Below are 26,502 nucleotides of genomic sequence, written 5' to 3'. Positions count from 1 at the left end.
TATATCGCTGTTGTCTGAAGAAAACCTTGTCTCTTCAAAATTCACAGGAGAAGGAAAAACCTGCTTTACTTTTAATGCAAGTCAATGGAACCAGAATTTTTGCCAAGTCATTTTGGGCCATTTGTTTTGGGCCATTCATCATGGAATTTACACCCAATGTAAAGAACAACAGCTACTTTTAAATTATGTCAAAAACTGAAAAACGACCAAAATGGAGATACGAGGTTTTCTTCCGCCAGCAGCGATATGTCAGTTGTGCAATTATATGTTTTGTTACTGTAACAGCAATAATTTCCCTTCAGGATCAAAAAAGTTCTTTCATTCTTTCTTTCCTGCCTTCCCACCTATCTATCTGTCTGTCTGTCTGTCTGTCTGTGTCTGTCTATCTATATAGCCATCTGTCTGTCTGTCTAACCAGCCATCTATCCATCTGTCTGTCTGTCTAACCAGCCATCTAACCATCTGTCTGTCTGTCTGTCTGTCTATCTAGCCAGCCATCTAACCATCTGTCTGTCTGTCTGTCTATCTAATCAGCCATCTAACCAGCTGTCTGTCTGACCATCCATCTATCCATCTATCCATCTATCCATCTATCTATCTATCCATCTATCCATCTATCCATCTATCCATCTATCTATCTATCTATCTATCTATCTATCCTTCTATCCATCTATCCATCTATCTATCCATCTATCTAACCATCTGTCTGTCTGTCTATCTAACCAGCCATCTAACCAGCTGTCTGTCTGTCTGTCTGTCTGTCTATCTAACCAGCCATCTAACCAGCTGTCTGTCTGTCTGTCTGTCTATCTAACCAGCCATTTAACCAGCTGTCTGTCTGTCTGTATAATATTTTTTTAAATGTATGTTGTCTACACTGTAAAAATATGTTGTAACATAAAAACATCTGACCTGCCTTAAGATGAAAATGAGTTGACTGAATTTTGAATATGAAGTTCAGAATAAGAATCTGTGTTTTATATCCTGTCAACTTATTATTTTGAGGCAGCCCTTAAAGTTTACCTAAAACACCTCAAACCAACGTGGATATTCAAAATAACAAAAATGGTTTCAGACAGACGGCCTGCACGCTTTAAGGACTCTGACCTTGGCAGGCTCCGCTTCGGATGTTGGGGATGAATCCTCGGCGGCAGGGATGTGGCTGGGCAGGACACATCTCACACGGATGACCCCAGGCTCGGCCAATAGTGGCACAACACAGCGTCTTGGTGCACACGATGCCGCTCAGCTGGCCCTGGCACATCTGATTATTGACCTGAGTGAAGCACGGTCCAGTGCGATAGTCTGTGACAGAGAGAAGGGAAGAAGAACTCAGGACAGGAATGTGTGCATGTTAGCGACTCTGCAGGCTTAATATTAAAGCTTATTCTGCAGTAACTGCTGAAAAATACTCAGTGGCTTCTATTAATTATGCTTATAATGAATGGAACTGACTGGCTTCCACTCATTGTTTGTATTTTAATCAAGTTTTTGCATAAACAATAGTCCTAAAATTAGGGTTTAAATAGCTTGAGGCTATTTGAATAGAAATATGTCCATTTTCCCTACAATATAGTCATAGCTGGTTCCACCTGCCAGCTTGGTCTCCCCATCACATAAAACAACCAAGCTAGAAGTCTAGAAGATGTCGAAACACATAAAAACGATGGAGGAGAGTGAGGACCGTCCCACCCACCCAGAGAGAGTGAGCACAGTTCCACTGATTTCCATGTTTTTTCAAATTAAATCTTTAAAATGAAAACAAAGCCGTTCAGTGTTTCGGCGTGAAGCGCTCTGTTCTAGAGAAGCTTACACAGTCCAAAACGTTCACAGTGGCAGTGATAGGAACCAAGTAATCGCAACTGTTTCACACCTTATTTGTCTAAAGTTAAACTCTGCTCAACTTTGGTGTGGTGCCGGCTCCGCCCACTTCTCACCACCATCTGTTGCCAGAATTCGCCAGCTCTCATTGAAAATGAATGACCTGTCGCGCCGCTGCCGGTGTGAAGTACAAGACTTTGAAACTTTAAATCAGCCAGAGAAACTGGCCCATGATTGGCCCGTTGCCATTTTCCCACTACATACCAAAATCCACAACTGACAAAAGAAGCAGTGATTCAATACTATGATTCACACTCATACATTAATGACACACGTCAGGTGAGCACTGAGATCCAGAAGAAGTGACAAGGAGAAGCGAATGACTGTGAGTTAAGTTCTTCCTTCCACACTGCCTCTTTGTGCGTTCTCTCTGTATGTGCGGATTCACTCTAAACCTCGACCTGGAATGAGTCCCACACTAGGCCTCCCTGATGCTCCTATAATAGGATAACTATATAATGGCTAAGAAATGGCTGGGTACCGTCAATAACGGCTTTTCCCATGACAAACATGCTCAGTGACGGCCGAGGTTTAAACAGACAGGGAGCTGCGGAGGTATCATGACTATTTTGGCATGGAGGAATTTGATGTGAGGAAACGAACAAATGGAGCGTGAAGTCCAAGCGAGAGGTTCGCTCAGTAGCCTAGTTTCTGCGCCGGCCGCAGCTGAGAGACTTTAATCTCATTAACGAAGCTTCACATATCAAACAAACTGACGAATTAAGCATCACCTGAGTGCTGAGACGTCCAGCCGGTCTTGAGGAAGCAAGCTCAGAACGTACAAGCTTCACTTTGATTTTTGACCTCTTTTGCTTTGTTGAAATTCGAATGCACGCGTGACAGAAAAGAGTGAGGTCACAAAACTAAAACGTGACTCGAGGAGTCCAAAAGCAGCGCCACTCCCAGATATCTGTAAGCACTTAATGTTACAGTGACAGCAGCCTTACAGTTATGTATTACATCAATGGGCGTATATGACACATACGCACATCACGCGTAACATCATGACCACCTCCTTGTTTCTACACTCACTGTCCACTTTATCAGCTCCACTTACTGTATAGCTGCACTCTGTAGTTCTACAGTTACAGACTGTAGTCCATCTGTTTCTCTGATACTCTGTTACCCTGTTCTTCAGTGGTCAGGACCCCCATGGACCCTCACAGAGCAGGTACTGTTTGAGCGGTGGATCATTCTCAGCACGGCAGTAACACTAATGTGGTGGTGGTGTGTTAGTGTGTGTTGTGCTGGAACGAGTGGATCAGACACAGCAGTGCAATGGGTAGACCCCATTCTACATAGAAGATGGGGCTTGAGCAGACTAGGATACACCCATACAAAGGGTCAGCAACCCAAATGTTAAGATAAGCCCTTAAGAAATGTCCTTTTTACCATGTTAGCTGTAACTATGTCTCAGTACGTGTTAATGTACTAGTATAGGCTTAAAATATAATATGAACAAAAACACAGAGTTACTTTGCTCTACTTCAAGCTTCAGCTCAGCTGTAGCCGCAGGAAACCAGCTGGAGTGATTAGTTATAAACACTAATCCGTCCATTCGTCTCCAAATTATCGACGTCCGTCTTAAATCTCTCTCTTTGCCATTTTGAAGCTACTAGCCAGGCGAGACTGTTGTCTGTGTTGCTATGGTGACCAGCCGTCTGCGCTGATCTTCAGGGTTAAAGGGTGAATCAGCAGTTCTACATTAACTCCAGCGTTTAAGACCATTCACTGTTAAACTGTGTGGAAGGATCAGCAGAGCTTTATTTTACTGTAGAGGAGGATTATTTTATTATTACCTACTAATCTAATTCAGCTGTGGAGCCACGACAGGGCAGGAAAAAAGCCGCATGCAGCTCCGGGGCCACATGTTGCTGACCACTGACCTGTATAAAGAAGAATATGGGCTATGAACAGTTGCTGTGTTGTACTAAGGTCCTCTCTATCATTCTCGAGCCTTTCAACTATGTTCCGTTATATTTTTGATTGAACACCTGTACTGTTTGCTGAATAGGGTAAGACGAGCCGTCCCGCTGCCACTGGCTTAACAGTGGACTTCTGATGGGTCAGCCTGATTTTTATTGCAGAAAATCTTTATGCAGCATATTGCTCTTGATGCTAAAAGCATTAATGTCTCTTGATGTGAAGAGACCTTAGAAGGCGATTTAGGCGCTCTTAGAGTGAAACAAAAGGTAAATCACATTCATTCCACAGAGGGAAAAAATGGCTCACAAGAAACTAGGTCAAGAAGACAGAAAGCAAGAGTGAAACAGGAGACCCCCCCCCCCACTCCCCTGTCTTCATTCTCTTTCCTGTCCCTTCTCCTCTCTCCTCTCCACTCTCTTCTTCATCTCTCCTCTCCACTCTCGCGTGCACCCTTGACCTGACAATCTCTCCTGGATGATTTGAGCGCTGGAATGTGAGTCGTCCTCTAGCTGGGGCGACCCGCCGGGCTCATCCTGCTCACATCTGGATTCGATTAATAATGCCTGCCTGTGACTATGGAGGAACAAGCTCCAGCCCAGATGTATCCATTCATATCCCAGTATCCCACTCTCCAATTCGTCTCAATACATCAGGCTCACTCTCTCTGCGCTGCCGTCTTATTGGCTGGGCTATTGGCAATGTCTTTGATCGATCACCTTCAGAGCAAATGTAAACATCACGTCATGAGAGAAGCGTTTGGGCCAGCAAGACTGAATCATGTGAGCTTGAGTGCATCTAAAGGAAAAGTTAAACTAAAAAAATAGAGAAGCGAAGAAAATGGATACCAATTATTTAAAAAAAAATCCTCCATAAACAAAAACAGAAGATGTTGGAAGACTTGGAGATCTTGCTGGATTCGATGGGCGTTTTGGAGCGCGGGCGATCCAGTGGTGGGCCTTGTTCACGCTGAAGGAATCTGGGCAGCTGAAGAGCATCAGTGGGACCTGCTCCAGCCTACCCACCATCTTTTCTTTTGATCTGCTGGAGAAGCAAAGCTCCAGGGGCCGAAGGCCGCAGCCAAAAACCGCTCAGAAGCCGTTAGAACTGCTCAGAGCGCGCCGGGCCAAGTTCAGCACGGTTCCGTCTGTGTGTGCTTACAGCTGAAGAATAACAAGAGAAACACCGTGAGGCCAAACTAAAGACTAGACCAGGCCTTGGGTCTGGCCAAACACAGACTGGCCCAGCCGATAGCTGTGCTGGTAAAAGATATGTATAGACCACGTTCCCAGGAATAATAAGCCCACCACCTAAAATCTAGACAGTTTAGGAAAGGGGGCGTACATGGGGGTGCTGCAGACAACATTCGGAAGCAATTTCAAATGATTACAGTTCAAGGTGCTCAGCTGATCAAAACCATTCACCTACAGCCCCTGCTGCAAACTTTTCCCAGTCTGCAAAGATTCTTTGCCACAAGTGTCCTTGTTGGGACTTCTCACGATCACAAGGCATAGCTTAAAACAGCAAAAAAAAAACTTTTGAAGGCACCTAATCTATGGAAGTCATGCTGGTAATGAGGCCCGAGATAAGGCTATCAGCGTATGGTGTGATCTGATGGTGGGAAATCCAGTTCACTACACGCTCCGGTGACTCTGACCGTCTTTATCATGCGCAGCGCTAATGGGCCGAACATGATAAGCTGTCAAGAAAAACTGCAGTGAAATGAAAAATCGGCCCAGTGAAAGAATGGCTCCCTAATCTAGTCTGGAACGCTGAGCCTTGGGGCCCAGGCTAGCTCTGCAATTAATACTCAGGCAAAGGCTGAACTGCTGCCAAAAACGTGCTTCACAGTGAATGACTGGGAAATCGTCTCTGCTTTGATGAGACCAGATTCAAAATCTGTGTCAACACAGGAATGTTTTTTATTTATCCACTTCGGGGCCACTCTGCAGCTGAGCGCTTCGTGCTCTTTTCTAGAGGTGCAGTGCTGGTCTGGGGGAAGGGGATCCATGAAGAAACAAACCCAGAGCAGCTCAGGGTTAAGTGCCTTGTTGAAACGCATCAAGTCAACAGTCAAGGAAGGACATTAGAGCTACTAGCTTCTAGAGTGGCTGTAGTACTGGAGTATAAAATCCAGAATGTCAAAACTCCGGAATGCTAGTGAACTAGAGTTCCATGTAATGCATAACTAGGCCCCCAAGACTCAGCGGTCCAGATGAGATTTGCTGTATTGGTAGATTACTAGAATGCCAGGGCTCTAGAATGCATATATCATATATCATATCAGGTAAATCATAGAGGCGTTTAACAGATCATTTCATAGATAGAGGTGTCAGAGCACTAGAATATCAGAGTTCTGGAGTGTTAAGCTCCAGATTATTAGAATGCCATAATTCTAGAATGTTAGAGTATGAGAATTTCAGAGATTCTCGAACACTAAAGTAGTACAAAATCAGAGCGCCAGAATTTTAGATTAATAGAGTGCAAAAAAATTATAATTATTATAATTAGGTGTTTAGCAGATAAATAGAGGCGTTGGAGTGCTATATTATCCAAGTTCTGGAATGACAAAATTCAAGAATGCTATCATATTACTATCCTATTACTAGGATGCAATAATTCTAGAGTGTTGGAGCACTTGAATGATATTGTTCCAGAATGCTAAATTACTAGAAAGCCTGTGTTCTAGAATGCCATATTACCAGAATACAAATAATTAGAGGTAAATAATAGAGGCGTTTAACAGATCATTTCATAGAGTTCCAGAATGATGAAATGGTACAATGTTGAGTTTTAGAATACTTAAGTCGTACAAAATCAGAGCTCAGAGAGTTCTAGATTACTAGAATGCAAATAGAGGTAAATAATAAAGGTGTTTAATAGATCAACAGAGGTGTTAAGAGCACTAGAATATCAGAGTTCTGGAATGCAATAATTCAAGAATGTTTGATTATCAGAATCTCAGAGATTGATTAAGCTAAAGTGGCACAACATCAGACTTCCAGAAGTGTAGATTACTAGAACACCACAGTTCTGGTGTTACTGTTTTGCTAACTGGTGCCAACCAGAGGAAGACGGGCTCGCCTTCTGAGTCTTGGTTCCTCTCAAGGTTTCCTCTCCTTGCTCTTAAGGACATGTTCTTGCTACTTTCGTCATTGGCGACACTCAAGGGGCCACGGATCCAGATTGTTCTGTAAAGCTGCTTTGTGACAACACCTGTTGTAAAAAGCGCTATATACACGAATTTTGACTCGACTTCCAGAATACTAAAATACTACCATGCCAGAGCTCTAGAATCCTTGTGCCATTATAGAAGCATGCCAGTGCACTTGAATACAATAATTGCAGAACACTAGTTCTAGATCACTTGGTGTCTATAATGTATAAGGCTACATGCTTGCGAGAAGAATGGAGCCATTCACACAGGCTTGAGGAGAGAGGCCCCTCGTGAGAAGAAGGGAAATATTAGAGGCTCGGTCCTTCCCGTCAAGACTTTAATGTTTCCTGGACGGGCCAGCCTACAGCTTTTATGGCCCTGTGATTTAGAGGACATCTAAAACAGGACAGTCGGCTCCATCTTCTCACTGATTATATCTCTCTTTCACACTTCCAGAGCTCCAGATGTTTCGTGGGGTTTTCTGACCAATGGCAGTTTTATGCCCACAAGCTTCTGTTTCAACTTCAGCACACTCGTGTACACACTTGTGGTTTTGCGATCCTTATCAACATCCTCAGACTTGGAAAGAAGCAATTTCTTCTTTCAGGCCTACTTGTAGAACAGCAGACATTGAGAAGATAGCATCGTTTTTGGCCCAGTGACTCGCCCAATGGCTCGGCAGTTCCACTGGAAAGAGAGTGGACTATTAGGAGTCTTGCAGATGGCCATGAAATTGCACTCCATTTCAGATAACTGTCCAGAGCAGTGTGCAATCACGTTTCCCTCCAGCCACAGTGAGTAGTAATGCAGAGCTCACACATGTCTGTGAGGAAAATCAATTAGATCACATCTCCTTATACCAGCCTTAATCCCAGCCTGTTGAACTCTTCTTAACTCAAACTGAACCTGATGCACAGAGGAGCAAAAACCTCTTCAGCTGATGGCCCAAATAAATTCCACCTATTGAACTGCAAGCATGAGCTCTTCTATTATTCTTCAGAATTTTATTACTCCTTGAAAAATTTATTGCTGGACAAATCACTGCATAAAACAAAGCACTGAGGACAAAGCAGATGGTTCTCTGAAACTAATGGCCCGTAACGTCACTGGAAACCTTTCTGAAATGTGTGTATGTATATTAAGCTTTGAAGTAAAACCCAGCAATGAGAAGATTTACAAACAGGCAAAGACAAAGTGCTAAACTGAGGACAGGATATTGAATTCATTGAGCGGCACCGAACAAGAAAAAGCGTTTTGTTTTTTCATACTCCCTTCTTTCACTAGAGACCCCTGCTCCAAAGTGTGGGACTGAAATAGCAGGCGCGCCTCGCTTTCCATCACCTCAACACTGACGCAACTGCCAAGACTCTCCTGCACGAGTTTGTTCCTGCTAACCCACAAATGTGCGCCTGGCCCACGCCATACATAGCTGGACCCCAGCCGAGTTAATGGACCGAGACGGTGGACGCGGGGACAGGCCTTCTAAGCTTTTCTCATGACTCCTTAGTGGTGAGAAAGCTTCAAGTTGAAGTGATGAAGATCAAAGTGAGCAATGGGCCTTTGATATCCACACAGAGGCAGGGAGGCATGGTGAGACACATACAGAGGGTGTTCAAAATATTCGAAACACCACATAAAATACTCGGTCTGTAAGATCTGTAGCTGTGCAACTTATCAGCCGTACTTTAACCCCATCTATCAAAGGAAAGGGGCTTCTATAAGACCACCACTGGCCAGATAGTGTTTTGGTGGGGGGCAATGCTGCTGTGCCTGATACACAGAAATCAGCATAAACACACTGCGCAAAGAATGATCCACCACCAAAGTGATATCTGTTCAGTGGTCTTTTGGTGGACTCTTTCCACTAAGGGGCGGTTTAGAGGAGGGCGGATAAACTGTAACTGATAACTATAAACCCACAAAATGCACCAATGCGGTAGATGTTTCCGATAAAACGGCCGATGAGTGAGCATTTGTGGTGTTTCCATTTTATGTACACTCTCTACATGAACAAATTAAATTCCAGGGAATTACAATAGCATTTTTATCAGTGGTTGGATAGCATAGTGGATAACCCCATCGGTCTGCCCTCAGAAGATTATCCACTTAAAATCCCAGGCTTATTACATACTTATTATTCAGTAACTACAGGGAGTTCAGTGCAAACTGATTGAGCTATTCTTAGGTTATGGAATTGTGTAATAAAACTTTGGGCCCTGGTCATTTAAGCCCTACCAAGCCTAGTTTTATTGCACACTTCTTATAACCTAAGCAAACCTCCATTAGCATGTATGTAATAAGTATGTATACATGTATGTAATTAGCCTGGAATGTTAAGGGATTAAGGTTTGATTCCGCATCCAAGCAGATGTTACATGAAATTAACTGCGGTAAATGGTGAAGCTGGGCCCAGGGGGGTGCTGCTTTGGCAAGTCACTTCTGGTAAGCTTTGTCTCTTGAACTTAAGGTGAAAATAAAAGCCCAAGCAAACAAGAACTCAGCATCTTTGGGTTCATCTTGTATTATAAGGCTGCTAGACAAATTTTTGTCATAAGGGAACACCCTATGGCTAGCATATAACCTAACGCAGTGATTTTACTTTCCTGAGATCTGAAACTGTTTTGTATGATGTCTGAAACTTGGCGCTGCGATCTGAGGACGTCCTAAAATGTACAGTAACGTAGGCGGCTTGTGGGCACAATATCTACCTCCCCCCAGCGAGTTCAACCAGCACAGCTCAACAGCTGCATTCCAGAACAACCTTACCTATGCACTGTCCAGTAAATGTAGCGTTAATGTAGGATATCGCATCATTCAACATGTTTAAAAGTCAAATCCCATTACAATTTGCAAGAAAACAATCAATAAATGAACGATGGTTTTTAAACGGGTGGTTTTTACTGTCACCAGGGGCTGTTACTATGGAGACTTGGACACAGGCCTACTGTAGATGAGACTGTCTGATAAATATATAATTATATGTATGTAGAGCTGGAAACACAAATACAGCCTTATTTCTGCGGTGCACCCATTTATGAAAACTTGTTTTTAATGATCAACACCTTTTATGAGAGTGAGACTGAAATGTCCTGCTCGGTGTGTAAACACTGCGCGTGTGAGTGCTGATGGCTGAGCATTAACAGCTCTCTCCAGACCCCAGAGTAAAGGCTGAGAGCTTCCAGCTCTAATGGCAGGGTCACTGAGTACCTGCGTGGTCCTACGACTCAGAGAGTCTACTGGGGGTGGGGGGTGGGGGGGCTGCAGGGGACCAGCGGCCACCAATGGCAGTCTAGAGAGCAGACTGTTTGCGCTGGCCTGCCCAGGCCTGGCTTTGTGTACACAGCTGGGGACTTCATTTCTTCATTCCCTCCCTCTCTCTCTCCTCTTTACTCCTCTCCTCGTCAGGAAATGTCCATGAAGAAACGGGCGCCCCTCTCATTCCAACCTGGCCTTATTTATTGCCAGATGCAGCCCCCCTTCCCCCCTTTGTATTTTCCAAGAAAACAAGCCTATGGTTGCAGAGGCAGCTGGGGGAAGGGGCAGCAGAGAGAGGGAGAGGGAGAGGGAGAGGGGGAGAGATTAGGGCGAGGTGTATACACAGGGGTCATATGGTCAGTCCTCCTCTCCCCTGTATACAGAAAGCCCTCAGGCCTACTCCCACAAATTCCCTTGGCCGAACAGAGGCTCAGGGACCCCTAAAGCTTGTCGTCTTCTCACGGCTGAGGTCAAGCCCGGGACTTCACCCCTACCGGAGTGGCCCAGCGCCCACACAGGAAGTTATTCTGTGTTCTAGTTCGCATTACCTCACCAGCCCTGCGCTGAAAGACATGGACGCTTTGTACACTGAACCCTGTAACAGTGAGAAGAGTGGGCCCATTTTTCAAAAGCACGTAAAATCTGAATTACAGTAAAAGATATAAATCTGTGGCCTCCCAATAATTCTATTCTGGGCTGCACTGAAATTTTGGCCTGTGGAAATCGGCCCCAATTTTCACCCATTTTTCTCTTTTGACAAACATCAAGAGAAGACGAACATCAAGTATCAGGTTTGATACCACTTGAAAACATTAAGATCAAGATTAAGTGACCCTTATTCGTCCCACGATGGGGAAATTTCACCTCCGCAATCTAACCCATCAGTGCAGTGAAATACTACATACACACTAGTGAAGACACACACTAGGGGGCAGTGAGCACGCTTGCCCGGAGGAGTAGGCAGCCCTATCCGCAGTGCCCAGGGAGCAGTAGGGGGGTTAGGTCTCTTGCTCAAGGGCACCTCAGTCACATACTGTCAGCTCAGGGTATTGAGCCAGCAACCTTCCAGTCGCAAGGCTGGTTCCCTAACCTCCAGCCCACGACTGCCCCCAGTAAACACATGGAGGTCAGCGCCAACATGAAGTGGCAAAGCATAACATCCTGCACGACATGCAGAATACAGCAAAACAACAGAAGCAGAAAGGAAAACCCCCACAAGCACGCCAACACCATCTGTACCCTTTACAAATGACAGCCAAAGTGCAAAGTATAACTAAAAATAATAATATATATTCACCGCCTTCTTCTTTGAATTTTTAACTTCCACCTTAAATGGTGCAGCGGCTACATTCTGGTATGCAACTGCTGCATCATTTATGGTGAAATGGGAAAAAAAATGCATTTCATTGTCTTGGATGACCAACAGTTCTCAGTTGTCGAGCATGTTGGATTCTGTGGGATACTGGAGCCATACTGTAATCATTATAGTATCTTATATTACATATTTTAGATTTTTACCCATTGTCTTTTTTTACCTATTACCTAAGACTTTTCATTTTGGTGCATCACTATTCTATTCTATTGTGATTTAGAGGCAATTATTCAGTGTAGGCTTGGGTGATACAGCAAAAATACCATATCACAACACAAAGACATTTCCCCAATATACGATATGCATCACAGTATTTTGACACACAGACACGATGCACTAGTAGTGCTACGTTTAAAAACCACCATCAAAAATGACGATACAATGAACTTTTTACATCCTGGACTGCACCGAATCCAAGCAGGACTAATTATGCACACTTTTTAATGAAACATGCAGTTGGTCAGCGTTCTTTACTAAGTATATGGCCAATATCCATGGTATGCACAGAAAACATTGATAACCATAATAATATTAACCGCAATAATGATTAAATACCATCATATTTCCCACGTCTAATTAGGTGCATCATGAAATCTCAATCACAAAAAAGGAGAGCATAGTTTACTATATAATACATTTATATAAGATACTCAATTTCAATAAAAATAATCAATTCTTTCATTCAAAGGCTAACTACATATAATACTGGGCATTAATTAATCATTATTAATTAATATTCTATACATTTTGTTTATTCAAATATTAACACTTTTCTCAGCAAATAAACACAAACTACACAAATAAATAGATTTTGAAAATGTGTCTTGGGCGCCTCAGACTTTCGCACAGTACTGTGTATATATATATATATACACACACACACACACACACACACACACACACACACACACACACACACACACACACACACACACACACAATCGCACCTAGGGGTATTTTAACATGACCAAATAACCAGAGTACCCACACAGAAAACCCACACAGACACGGGGCGAACATGCAACTCCACACAGAAAGGGCCCTGGGCGCCCGGCCCTTCTTGCTGCGAGGTGACGGCACTCACTGAGCCGCCCCGCAACCGAAGACCCAAGTCAAAAAGATTTATGAGCCAGTATATTTAACAAAGTAGTCAGCTATAATAATTCACCCCAAAATCAATGTTATCTTCGTAAAATGGTCCCGAACGCTATTTTAAAAGAATAATCCTGAACTTTTATTGTTTATAGGCTTTAGCCTTGGACTGAGACCAAGGTGGGAGGTGATTTTCACACGCTCGAAAACTTAGTGTTGCGAGGCTTGAGAAAACAAAGGGCATTGAGGCGTGCAAGCTGTCATATGACTGTGTGACATTAGCCCCTTCATTCGCAGGCTGGGAGTGACTGTCTGCTATTGGAGACCTACAGCAGAGCTGGAACCAGCTAAAAACAACACTGAGAGACAAAAAACAGCAAAAAATGTACATTTGTTTCACAATGAAATGATAACGTCAGCTTACCTCTCTCACACTGTGGCCCGGTGAAGCCGTACACACACGCACATCTGTTGGGGCCGATGCAGCGGCCGCCGTTCTGACAGCCGCTCTCACACACAGCTGGAGACGACAGAGTGCATTAGAGTTTAGAGTCGACGCAAACTGTATATCTCTCTTCATGACATGCTTAATAACACACTCTACATGAACGTCTGAGAGAGGCTGAAGGTCAGGACCAAGCCCTTACATACAGAGATGACTTATAATCTATAAATTATGCTATGTTTGTGAGTGTGTACATGTGGGTCAATGCGTGTAGAGCTGTGTCTGTCAGCTATGATCATAACTGGGTAATATACTGATTATTTTTACAATGAGCTTTTAGAAATGGTCAAATAATAAGAAATAGACTTAAACTATGATAACAAACCATGCACATGCTTTCAAACATTCCAAAATACTTCAAAAATGAAAAGGTAAACAAGGTTAATGTTTGAAATATTTAAGCATGATTAATCACATTATCATGTACAGTTAATGAAGATTAATTACGTGTCTTGTTGGCTCATATTGGATACTTAGAGATTTTTCAATTTGAAAAGCAGTGATTTTTGTTATAGCAATAGAAGAAAATGCTATACAAGTTATATGAGTGGACAGTATTTTCATCATGTGAACATAGAACCTGTACATGAAAATCATGTGATTTTAATCCATTTTAATCACCGACATCCAGTGAGAGCAACAGTGGCTGCACGTTCCAACCAAAGAGTGTGTATATTACATATGTCATTTATGCAGCACTGCAAAAAATGGTATCTTATCAAGTGAAATGATCCTAAATCTAGTCAATATATTTAATATTCCCCATTCTGAGATGATTGTATGCTTATTATAAGATTATCTAGCTTATTTCTAGATACTTTTTTTGTTTCATGTCATTAATTATCTCATTATACTGGCCGATGATTTTGCTGGTGTCAAGCACATTTCTTAAAACAAGCAAAATTATCTGGCAATTTTGCTTAAAAATGATTTCACAGAATAAAATTACTTACAACAAGTAAAAAATGTCTAAGAATAAAGTAAATAATCTTAAATTAAGCTTACAGCAGTCTCAACAGGAGAAATATTAGATTTATTGACTATAATTAGGATCATTTTACTTGACAAGACACCATTTTTTGCAGCGAGTCGATGGTCCCCTTTGATTGTAGCTTCTCAACCATATAGCTTATAAGTTCTTGATACAGTGGAAGCTCTCAAAGGGAACCGGTGTTCCACTTTGCTGTTGCTTTTGTTAGTTTGCTGCTCGTTGTTTTTATCCATAGGTCTGCTGAAGGTGCTGAAGGTGTCGCTTTAAAAGCCGTTTGAAAGCTGTATATAAACAAGCTACAAGGCTACAATCAGAGGTTCTATCAGAGCAGCAGCCAGCACACGGCAACTGGGCTTCAGCCTGAACTGCTATGGCCGATTTAATGGGTCAAATTAGTAAAATGCATTCAAATAAATAGTGGCGTTAATAATGATAACGTGATAACATTAGACATGATAACTTGTTAACAGTGTGACAGTCCTAATAAACACATTATATGGTAAAAAGTGCATATAAATGTCCATGTTTCTTACTGAAAACATGCATTATCATCAGACTAATCATTGCCACTTCCTTGAGAACGAATATTTTAAATAATAATTTCTTAAGTAATCATGACAGCCTTAAAATGTGCGAGAGTCTGGGCAGGAAGAACATCGGTCGAAAGGAGTTTACTTACGCTGGCCGCAGTGTTTCCCTGTATATCCTTTCTGACATACACAAGACTCGTCATTACAGGCTCCTCCGTTTAAACAGCGGACACTACAGGACTGGACTACAAGACAGAAAGAGAAAGAGAGAGAGAGAGAGAGAGAGAGAGAGAGAGAGAGTGAGAGAGAGAGAGAGAGAGAGAGAGAGAGAGAGAGAGAGAGAGAGACAGAGACAGAGACAGAGACAGAGAGAGAGAGAGAGAGAGAGAGAGAGAGAGAGAGAGAGAGAGAGAGAGAGAGAGAGAGACACAGAGAGAGAGAGAGACACAGAGAGAGAGAGAGAGAGAAAGAAAGAGAAAGAAAGAAAGAAAGAAAGAAAGAAAGAAAGAAAGAGAGAGAGAGAGGGAGAGAGAGAGAGGGGAATGAGAGAGAGAGAGAGAGAGAGGGGAATGAGAGAGAGAGAGGGGAATGAGAGAGAGAGAGAGAGAGAGAGAGAGAGAGAGAGGGGAATGAGAGAGAGAGAGAGAGAGAGAGAGAGAGAGAGGGGAATGAGAGAGAGAGAGAGAGAGAGAGAGAGAGAGAGAGAGAGAGGGGAATGAGAGAGAGAGAGAGAGAGAGAGAGAGAGAGAGAGAGAGAGAGAGAGGGGAATGAGAGAGAGAGAGAGAGAGAGAGAGAGAGAGAGAGAGAGAGAGAGGGGAATGAGAGAGAGAGAGAGAGAGGAATGAGAGAGAGAGAGAGAGAGAGAGAGAGAGAGAGAGAGAGAGAGAGAGAGAGAGAGAGAGAGAGAGAGAGAGAGAGAGAGAGAGAGAGAGAGAGAGAGAGAGAGAGAGAGAGAGAGAGAGAGAGAGAGAGAAAAGATCAGTAACAGAACATTCATTTCTCCTAAACGGACCAAAGTACAATGGTCAACAAGGAATAAAAGCTAGCAGGGCATGAAACTTGGCTTGACCTGTCCTTTAACATGGAGAGAAAAACCACAGTCCAGCGTACAGGAGACACGAGCACTAGCAAAGCCATAAAGTCACTGCATTACAATGTAGCAGACATTATTATGAGCTATTTTATAAAACATTATAAGCATTATAAAGTAAACTAGATCTGGTGGTTCCTGAGTGGTTGTGCAGTGGAAATAAGGTCTTAGATTTTAGAACCAGACCAATCCATTTTATAATCCGCTATCTAGTTCTTTGGACAATGGCAAGTCCAGACCAATTGTTTAATGCAAACGAGGGCACTTTTCATGAAGTACCAAACTATGGAGTGTTTAAATAAACTAAAATAGTATTACGGATGTATTTGGAATAGCCACATCACAGTTTTCTTAGAAAAGTCCTGTAAAAGACAAATTTCCAGGATCATTGCTTCTCGGAATTCAAAACACAGCATAAAAGAGCATAGAACTGCCCCTCCCCTCTGCCCTGAAGCCAGTGTAGGAGTCTTCTAGACCAGAGGTCGGGAACATGCGGCTCTTTTACTGCCCTGTGCCGGCTCCACAGCTGAATCAGATTTGCAGGTAATAGTAAAATAATCCTCCTTTACAGTAAAATAAAGCTCTGCTGACCGTTCAACACAGTTTAACAGTAAATGGTCTTAAACGCTGGAGTTAATGTAGAACTGCTGATTCACCCTTTAACCCTGAAGATCAGCACAGACTGCTGGTCACCGTAGCAATGCAGACAACAATCCCGCCTAACTAGTAGCTACGAAAAGGCAAAGAGAGAGATTTAAGACGGACGTCGATAATTTGGAGATGAATGGACTTTTACATTTATAATCATTCCAGCTGGTTTCCTGATACGTTTAATCTGCAACAAAAAACTTTTAAACACTAAAAGGTCATGAAGCTGAGGTCGCTTCTCATTTACCAGCTTCTTGTTTGAATTTTCTTGTTCCACCTTACATGGTCCAGCAGTTATATTCTGGCTTTTCAGGCACCATTTAAGGTGGAAGAGGAAAACTCGAACAAGGAGCTGGTGAATGAGAAGCGACTTCAGCCTCGTAAGAAATCAAAAACTGAGACAATTTACAAGAAACTGTTCTACTTTTGTGGAAAGGTTTCCTGCTGGAGATGCAAGAAAAGCAGCTATAGCTGAGCTACAGCTTAAAGCAGAACAAAGCAAGTCTGTGTTTTTGTTTATATTATATTTATCCTATCAAAGTACATCAGCACAATCAGACACATTTACAGCCAGCACTGTAAAATGGACATAAAATGTTGAGGCTCCCAAAGTGGTTTGATTTTTGCTGAAAGGACAAAACGGCTCTTCTTAACATTTATGTTGCGACTTCTGGTCCAGACCGGTGAGACCTTGCTTCTAATATCTATTAAATAGTGCATTTTATTTCCATCTTAAGACTTTATTGAACAAGGCCAGATAAAAGACAACAAATGTGCTGCAACAGCATCTGGGGGGGATTACAGAACTCCTCAGAAGAACACTTGGAAAACTTCTAGCATCTGAAATGTCTTGAGACCAATGGCTCTTCGAAGACGTTTCTGGGTTATTGAGTGAATGTGAGGTGACGTGAATGACCACAGTGGGAGGCGTATGGCGTGTGCACGCAGCAGATTTATCCTCATTCTCAGAGCAGTTCCTGCCAGACGGCCTTTGTTCTGTGCAAACAGAGGCAACCGAGCCGTAACAGCATCAGATCCAGAGCTAATTCAGAACAAGGCTCTCACGTCAAACACAGAAACACATAAGTGTGTTTTATTGACTGATTTGCCTGCCCTGACCTCATCTCCATCGAGAAGACAGGAGGTTTACGGTCATCTATCTTTCCAAAGAGGGGAAAAAACACTTTCGCTTAGAACTTAGATGACATAGAGAAACTTACATGGAGCTGGAAGGAGAACAATCGCGACCTCTTCTCACGCTTTGCTGTTTAGAGTCTGGTGAGGCTCTACTTTGGATGGAGTGTGTGTATGTACTTGTTTTTGTACACTTTCAGGTCAGAAATATCCTGGTTTTGTAGGAAAACTAGAGAAGAACAGGGCTAACCTATAGGCGCAACAGGAATCTCCTGACTATACCAAGTGTACATTTACATTTATGGCGTTTGGCTGACGCTCTTATCCAGAGCGACTTACAATTTGGTCATTTTACACAGGGAGGCCAAGGTGGTGTTAGGAGTCTTGCCCAAGGACTCTTATTGGTATAGTGCAGGGGGCTTACCCAGGTGGGAATTGAACCCCAGTCTACAGCGTAGAAGGCAGAGGTGTTACCCACTACACTAACCAACCACAGTGTGTAAAGCCTCAAGTTCGTATGGCTGAGGTTAATATTAAAGTTATAAATTATGTATATCACTGCTGTCGGAACAAAACCTCGCATCTTCATTTTTCTGTTTTTGACATAATTTGAAAATACCTATTGTCTTTTACATTGACTGCAAATTTGATGATGAACAGACCAAAAGAAACGACCCAAAATGACGTGGAAAAATGCCTGGTTCCATTGACTTACATGAAAAGTAAAGTGTGTTTTTTCATTCAGAGTTTCCGACAGCAGCGATATGTTGTGTGTACAACACATATGGAACAGAGCCCACCCTTCAATTATACAATTTCCAGTCAGAAGACCTGGTAGACCCCCAAAACTTTCCCTATTAGAGTAACAACACTGAAAGCTTTCATCTCTGAGAGAGAGGAGAAGATCAAGCTGCTTCAGATCTGAAAACATCTACAGGTGTTTCCACTGTGAGGAGACCACTCAGCGATGTGGGTCTGAAAGGACGTGTAGCTGATCAAGAAGAACCTCACTGAGAAAAGGAGACGGACACACCAAACAAAAGAAGCTGTACGATGAAATGAAAACCCCAGAGGAGCCCAGTCCTCAAGACCACTGAATGGGTTTGATTAGTTCAGAAAATCATCAACCAGCTTCTAAGACTGAACTTTGGAGGCGTGTCTGCAGATTCTTTGAGGAACTGAAAGCGAGTCTCCGGAGAAGAATGGAAGCTGGAATATGTGGTATTATATATTGCTGAGGTCAGAACAAAACCTTGTATCTCTGTCTGCCTGTTGCTCTTTACATTGTGTGTGAAGTTCATGATGAATGGACCAAAAGAAGCAACCTTAAATTGCTTGGAAAAAAGTCTGGTTCCATAGACTTACATTAAAAGTAAGGCATGTTTTTTTCCTTCTCCTGTATAGTTACCATTTTGGAGAAACGAGATTTTGTTACGACAACAGCAATGTGGTTGTTGAGGCCTCTGCGTAAATGAAGAACTGGTGATTAATGGCTGGAAATTCAATAATCAACTTTTGCACCGCACTTTATTTAATACAGTTGAGACACATGTACAACTGCACATCTTGACACGGTAAAAAAACCAAAAAGTGTGCATGTGTGTGTATTTTTCTTGTGCCCAGCCCTAGTTAAGCAGACTAGGACAAGAATGATCTCACTGGCTAGACCTGCTGAAAGCCCCCCTACACGTCAGAGTGTTTCAGCTGACCCACACTGGGAACACCTCACATGCACACACACACACACACACACACAGATGGGGGCTAACACGGAGCCCCAGCTCCACAGTGTGCCTCTGTGTGCAGCCATCACTCAGTCTGTCGTGTTTCCTTTTCACAAGGCAAAGAGGGGAAAAAACCGAGCTGAGGCGAGACTTACATGCTCTATACAATTCCCACTGTTCTACATTCATCTGAGTCAAACACACAAACACAGCCAAGGACCTAGTTTTGGTTTTAGAAGTGGGGGAAGACTGAAGTTGGAAGCCGCAATCCCTCCAGCAAAACTCCCCTGAAAGCCTTTTATATATTGGTCCATACTACTTGCTGGCTCACTACTGTGGTGAGTAACATATGAAGTCATACTGAAAGACAGGATGACAGGAAAATACATTTCCACAACCCCAATTCCAATGAAGTTGGGACGTTGTGTAAATCATAAATAAAAGCAGAATACAATGATGTGCAAATCCTTTTCAACCTATATTCAATTGAATACACTACAAAGACAAGATATTTAACGTTCAAACGGATAAACTTTATTGTTTTTTGTAAATATTCACTCATTTTGAATTTGATGCCTGCAACACGTTCCAAAGAAGTTGGGACAGGGGCAACAAAAAACTGGGAAAGTTGAGGAATGCTCAAAAAACACCTGTTTGGAACATTCCACAGGTGAAGAGGTTAATTGGAAACAGGTGTGTGTCATGACTGGGAATAAAGGGAGCATCCCTGAAAGGCTCAGTCGTTCACAAGCAAGGACAGGCGAGGTTCACCACTTTGTGAACAGCAGACCCAGCGTAACAACAGAAATGACTGCAGTGTAACCACAGAAATGGGCATAGACCTAGCATAACCATGGAAATGAATGCAGTGTAACCATGGAAACAGGTGCAGACCCAGCGTAACTATGGAAATAACTGCAGTGTATCCATGGATGTGTGTGTAGACCTGGCATATCTATGGAAATGACTGCAGCGTTAACCATGAAAATGGGTGTAGACCTAGGAGAACCATGGAAATGAGTGTAGACATAGCATAACCATGGAAATAAGTGCAGTGCATCCATGAAAACGGTTGCAGCGTGACGGAGATGATGAACATCTAGTGTAACCATGGAAATGGTTCTAGCGTAGACATGGAAATGAGTGTACACACAGCCTGGGTGCAGTATAATCACTGAAATGGGCCGTGTGACCATGCAAATGAATGTAAACCTAGTAGAACCCATGGGTGTAGTCCACTGATCAATACATAAGAGATGTGGTTGTAGACCGATTTGTACCAGCCAGCCCATGTAAAAATTCTATTGCTATCACCTGCATCATCATAGTTGGGCAGTAAGAGTAGGTCAGCACTATTTAGCAAATTCCCCCAATTCTAGTTAAGAAGAGGAGCTGAAAGCTGGATTGTAAAAAGGTCCCAAGCGGAAACTCCGCCTGTGAACGCAGCTCTGCCGTGGCCTTTCTGAGAGCCGTTGGCCGACAGCTGATTCTGTGACGGAAAGTGTATGATTGTGGCAATTAGCCTGTAATTACAGCGAAGGAGAAGGTTGAGGGAGGATTGGTTTTTATCCGTGAGTGCAGCTGTGATTCCTTGGACACAAATTTACTGCAGCCGACAGCCGCGGCTGTGGTTTGTTATTTATGGAGTAATTACAGATTCATCGCTGGGTCATAAACATGGCCGCTCCCTCCATGACCGCTGTAGACAACGTGCGGCCGCTGAGGCGCTACGATGCTATTACTAATCTCTCAAATCTCCACAGCCGTGCCAGAGAGCGAGTGTGTTTCGTGAAGGTGAACGAGCTGTTTCACATGCACTTTCATAGTGTCTCAGCTCACCGAGATTCCAAAGAAATTATACGGCCAATTTCCCAGCACCAAGTAAGCCGACCGTACTTTTTAACAACCCCTGAGACCGAACAGACTGCAGATAGGTGTGTTTGACTTTTTTTGTATGACACTTTTCTTGGTCTATGACCACATATTCCGGGCACACGTTTCAAAACTACGCTGGCAGCGGAGTAACAGAGGAAACACAGCCAGCGCTAAAACATGCCAGCCTTTAATTACCTTCAACTGTCTCTTACTCAACTGCCCTGCATAAACAAAATCAATCAAATCCTCTTTTTTTCAAGCCTGCTCATAAAAAACGGCCAATGCCAGGCTTTACTGCGGAGCATGTGGTCTCAAATTCACCGTGCCTCGACAGAAAAATCCTCACAGTTCCACGTCTGATCTCAACTCCAAACCCATGGCCTGTCAGAGCATTTTCATGCTGGTGCTGGATTGTAATATTGGTGCAACATTTCACCTCCCAGTGCTGAACCGTTCACTCCAGAGACGTCCTTCAGTGTATCGAAGTGTATCGACTGCTCTAAAATACAGGATGTGGCTCCCTTGAAGTGAAAAACACAAAACATCCTCCCTTTTTTTTAAAAAAATGGATATTTTGGCTAAAAGTGAAAGCCTTGCTTATTTGAGGCCTGAAGGCCATGATAACTGCAGACTTGTGCCCCATTACCATTCAATCTTAGCCGCATTAGCGTTTGGCCAGAGATTTCCTTTAACTTTAGTGCAACCGCTCAAATAGAGGACTTTTACGTAGTATGACAGCGGCCAAGAAGACCCAACAAACTACAAATAAAAAAAACTCAGAAAGCACTTTCATCAAAACGACAACACAGCTCTACATTTCACGAACATGCAACTTCAGAAACGCTGATAAACGTCACTATGGAAATATTCCCAGACTCGAAGAAGACGGAGCACTTCAGGCCTTTAATTATATGCAGCACAAACACCCACCAGTAAAAGTACGTTGACTTTTATTTGAGAAGATCACGACGATCACTGTATCGCAATGGCTGTGGAGTCTAACGTTAAAAGTTAAACTAGTAACACCCACAGCGCAGCTACCTCACTGTCAGATAGCAAACTAGCCAGGTTGTGAACTCGGGGTGCGAGTGTCCGAGTGTCTGTGGTCCGATCTGCTTCCGACTGGCTTTCCAGCGTTTCTGAAGTTGACCGTGTTTTCTTTGTTTTTTACGGTGCTTTTGTAAAACATAACTCCGACGTAGCCACGGTGGTGAAAGGGTTTTCTGGATTCGCAGCACATTCATGAGTTTGCGATGAATTTTACTCGTACGGTGTGTAGAGTCTCGTCAGCCACTGTATAGTACACATCTAGTCCGGTCAGTTCAGAATCGGTCATCATGACAGTAAGCTCTTATTCTCCTCAGAGGCCACAAATTCATCAACCATTGCTCCCATTCATTTCCAATGAGGACGGCACGCAGACCGTCAGCAACACAGACAACAGTCTCACCTAGCTAGTAGCTACGAAAAGGCAAGAGAGATTTAAGACGGACATCAAGAGTTTAGAGACAAACTGACTTATTTGCATTTATAATCACTCCAGCTGGTTTCCTGATACGGTTAATCTGCAACGAGAAGCTGACAAACACTAAAAAGTCTCAAGGTTGAAGTCAGTTTCTTGTTTGAGTTTTCCAGTTCCACCTTAAATGGCACAATTACATAAATTTAAGCTGGAACAGGAACATTTAAACAGGAAGCTGACGAATGCGATGAGAGGTGTAATAAGCCTTTATTGTCACCTAGTCACCGAAGTAACCAGAGAAATTAGCCATCAACCCGTCCGAGCACATACAATATAACAAGGGGGGGGGAGAAACTGTTCTACTTTTGCGGGAAAGTTTCCTGCCAGAGATGTGAGAAAAGTGGCTATAGCTGAGCTACAGCTTACGGTGAAGCCAAGTCTGCGTTTTTATATTATATTTTTTATCCCATACTAGTACATCAGCACAAACTGAGACACATTTACAGCAAAGACTAAAGATGGACAGAAGATGTTGAGGCTCCCAAAGTGGTTTGATTTTTGTTGAAAGGACAAAACGGCTTGGGTTGCGACTTCTGGTCCAGACCGGTGAGACTTGGCTCCTAATATCTACTAAATAGTGCATTTTATTCCCATCTTAAGACTTTATTGAACAAGGCCAGATAAAAGACAACAAATGTGTTGTAAAGGAACATTTCTCACTTAAAGGTGAAATGTCTGATGGAAAGAGTGTCGTGTGGGAAAACTGAGTAAAAAGCTAATTTTCTGTGAATTCTCTCAGAGGCAGAGTCTCGAGAACTTTTGACTAAACTAAGTAGTTTGAGTTGGGTCAACTCTGAAGTCCTCAACTTCGAGTTAACTCAAGAAAAGCTGTGTGATCAGTTACTTTTTATTTTAAGTTGAGCCAACTTTCATTTTTAACAGTGTTCTACACCCAAATAGTGCACTACATGTTGAAGAAGAAAGCCTTTTATATTCAGTCATAAGCTGTATGAGATTTTATGAGATACCGTTTGAGATTTGCTAAACGTTTCTGCAAATTATGAGGAAAAGTCAACATCAGGGCACACAGACAGTTCGCCTGGATAAAATCAATGGCAAATTGCTGTCACAACCCTCTTCTGTCTCGTCACATGGTATAGTGTATTTAGAGCATTTACTCCTCATATTTATAGGCAAGTAAACCTTGATGAACACAATTAAGGAACAACCTATTTGAGTGGGAATGTGTACGGAGCGGAGGACCTTTCCACATCTGTCAAGCAAAAACAGCGACTATTTAAATGACCAGAAAACCGCAAAGCCGAATGAACCAGTGCAAATGCAAAAGAACTAGAAGACACTTTGTGGAGTTCCCTGCTCAAAGCACGCTTGCTCTAGAAACACAAACCCAGTAATCATGCGCAGGATGTTCACACCAACCCAACATGTCAGTGTGTTGGTGACTATTGGTTGGCGTGTAATAAGGGAGTAATGCTATGAAGCAGACGTAGGTTTACCCCCAGATAACATGTGAGCTGCTGCTTTGCTGTGGAGTTTGTGAATTTGGTCCAGTTGGTATAGAAGTATGTGATTATTTCAGAGACTAACAAGAACGAGTACCGTGTCATGAATGCAAGCTGTTTGTAACAGATCAAAAGTTTCAGACGGACTTTGTGAGATCAAAATTTGGTTGTTTTCTTTTTGATTTTTACCAGATTTTCTCCCCAATTTAGTCGTCTTCAATTCCACCCGCTACTTAGGACTCCCCCAGTCACACGACGCTACCAATGCTAGGAGGGTGAAGGTCAGCACAGGCTTCCTCCGAGACCTGTGAAACCAGCCACTGCTTCTTTTCAAACTGCCGCTCACACAACGTCGCTGGACAGCCGAATGCGCTCAGAGGAAAGTGCCAACCGCCAGATCTGTTATGTCAGCTAACAGACGCCTGCACTGACTGGCAGTGATGGGGGGATATGGGGGTCCATCCGACCCACCCAAAGAGAGCGAGGCTAATTGTGCTCTTGGACTCCCGGCTACGGACGGCTGTAGCATCACCAGGGATCGAATTCGTGATCTCCTGATGACACGGCCAACGCTTAGACGGTTGGGCCACTCGGGAGCCCTTTGATTATATTTTCAATATTTCATGTGGCTTTTTTATTTTATTAAAAAAAAAAAAAAAACACATAAGGCACTGTATGTCCTAGACTTAGAATTATACTTAATTCTAGACTTAATTCTCTCAATTCTTAACTTTTTTCAATGCCTGCCCTAATATTTAAGAGATTCCAGAAAAAAAGTCCAGATATTTGAGCCCCGCCCCCTCCCTGCCCAATCTACTTCAGTTGCATCCCTTAAGTGTCAGGGGGGTTAAGTGTGGTGGGTTAGCAAAGGCACACTGGCCATACCTGCAGCAGCTGCTGCCCCACAGCTGGGAGCAAGGTGACCACTGGAGCAGGTACACATGTTGGGCCTGGAGCAGAAACCATCCCCACAGGAGTTCCTGCAGATGGCTGTGTGGAAAAACAGGAGAGAGAAGGGGAATAATCAAAAACAGTTTAATTATTAAATGAAATAAATGAACATTATAGAGCTTTTTAAATGAAACAGTAGAAGCCGTATCGCCCCCTACGCTTCCTGTAGTGTATTACAGTCTGTCAGAGCGACTGTGTGGATCATATGAACATTATAGAGCTTTTTAAATGAAACAGTAGAAGCCGTATCGCCCCCTACGCTTCCTGTAGTGTATTACAGTCTGTCAGAGCGACTGTGTGGATCATATGAACATTATAGAGCTTTTTAAATGAAACAGTAGAAGCCGTATCGCCCCCTACGCTTCCTGTAGTGTATTACAGTCTGTCAGAGTGACTGTGTGGATCATATGAACATTATAGAGCTTTTTAAATGAAACAGTAGAAGCCGTATCGCCCCCTACGCTTCCTGTAGTGTATTACAGTCTGTCAGAGCGACTGTGTGGATCATATGAACATTATAGAGCTTTTTAAATGAAACAGTAGAAGCCGTATCGCCCCCTACGCTTCCTGTAGTGTATTACAGTCTGTCAGAGCAACCGTGTGGATCATATGAACATTATAGAGCTTTTTAAATGAAACAGTAGAAGCCGTATCGCCCCCTACGCTTCCTGTAGTGTATTACAGTCTGTCAGAGCGACCGTGTGGATCATATGAACATTATAGAGTTTTTTTAAATGAAACAGTAGAAGCCATATCGCCCCCTACGCTTCCTGTAGTGTATTACAGTCTGTCAGAGCGACTGTGTGGATCATATGAACATTATAGAGTTTTTTTAAATGAAACAGTAGAAGCCATATCGCCCCCTACGCTTCCTGTAGTGTATTACAGTCTGTCAGAGCGACTGTGTGGATCATATGAACATTATAGAGCTTTTTAAATGAGACAGTAGAAGCCGTATCGCCCCCTACGCTTCCTGTAGTGTATTACAGTCTGTCAGAGCGACTGTGTGGATCATATGAACATTATAGAGCTTTTTAAATGAAACAGTAGAAGCCGTATCGCCCCCTACGCTTCCTGTAGTGTATTACAGTCTGTCAGAGCGACTGTGTGGATCATATGAACATTATAGAGCTTTTTAAATGAGACAGTAGAAGCCGTATCGCCCCCTACGCTTCCTGTAGTGTACTACAGTCTGTCAGAGCGACTGTGTGGATCATATGAACATTATAGAGCTTTTTAAGTGAAACAGTAGAAGCCGTATCGCCCCCTACGCTTCCTGTAGTGTACTACAGTCTGTCAGAGCGACTGTGTGGATCATATGAACATTATAGAGCTTTTTAAGTGAAACAGTAGAAGCCGTATCGCCCCCTACGCTTCCTGTAGTGTAT

At 43.0% G+C, this 26,502-nt stretch overlaps 1 protein-coding gene across 1 annotated transcript in view; it reads right to left on the bottom strand.

Annotated features, from left to right (window-relative positions):
• The window catches only part of fbn2b (fibrillin 2b), a 136,551-nt gene that overhangs the window by 94,413 nt on the left and 15,636 nt on the right, over positions 1-26,502 (bottom strand). The window contains exons 4-7 of the mRNA XM_017720734.2: positions 25,049-25,153; positions 14,856-14,951; positions 13,105-13,200; positions 1,108-1,305 (exon numbers count right to left, since the gene is read on the bottom strand). Coding sequence (XP_017576223.1) covers positions 1,108-1,305; positions 13,105-13,200; positions 14,856-14,951; positions 25,049-25,153 — 495 coding nt within the window. The remainder of the gene's footprint in view (positions 1-1,107; positions 1,306-13,104; positions 13,201-14,855; positions 14,952-25,048; positions 25,154-26,502) is intronic.

This window comes from Pygocentrus nattereri, chromosome 15 (assembly GCF_015220715.1).
Source record: "Pygocentrus nattereri isolate fPygNat1 chromosome 15, fPygNat1.pri, whole genome shotgun sequence".
Taxonomy (NCBI): Eukaryota; Metazoa; Chordata; class Actinopteri; order Characiformes; family Serrasalmidae; genus Pygocentrus; species Pygocentrus nattereri.
The sequence above is the reverse complement of the archived record's forward strand: the minus strand, read 5'-3'. Positions and strand labels throughout refer to the sequence as shown.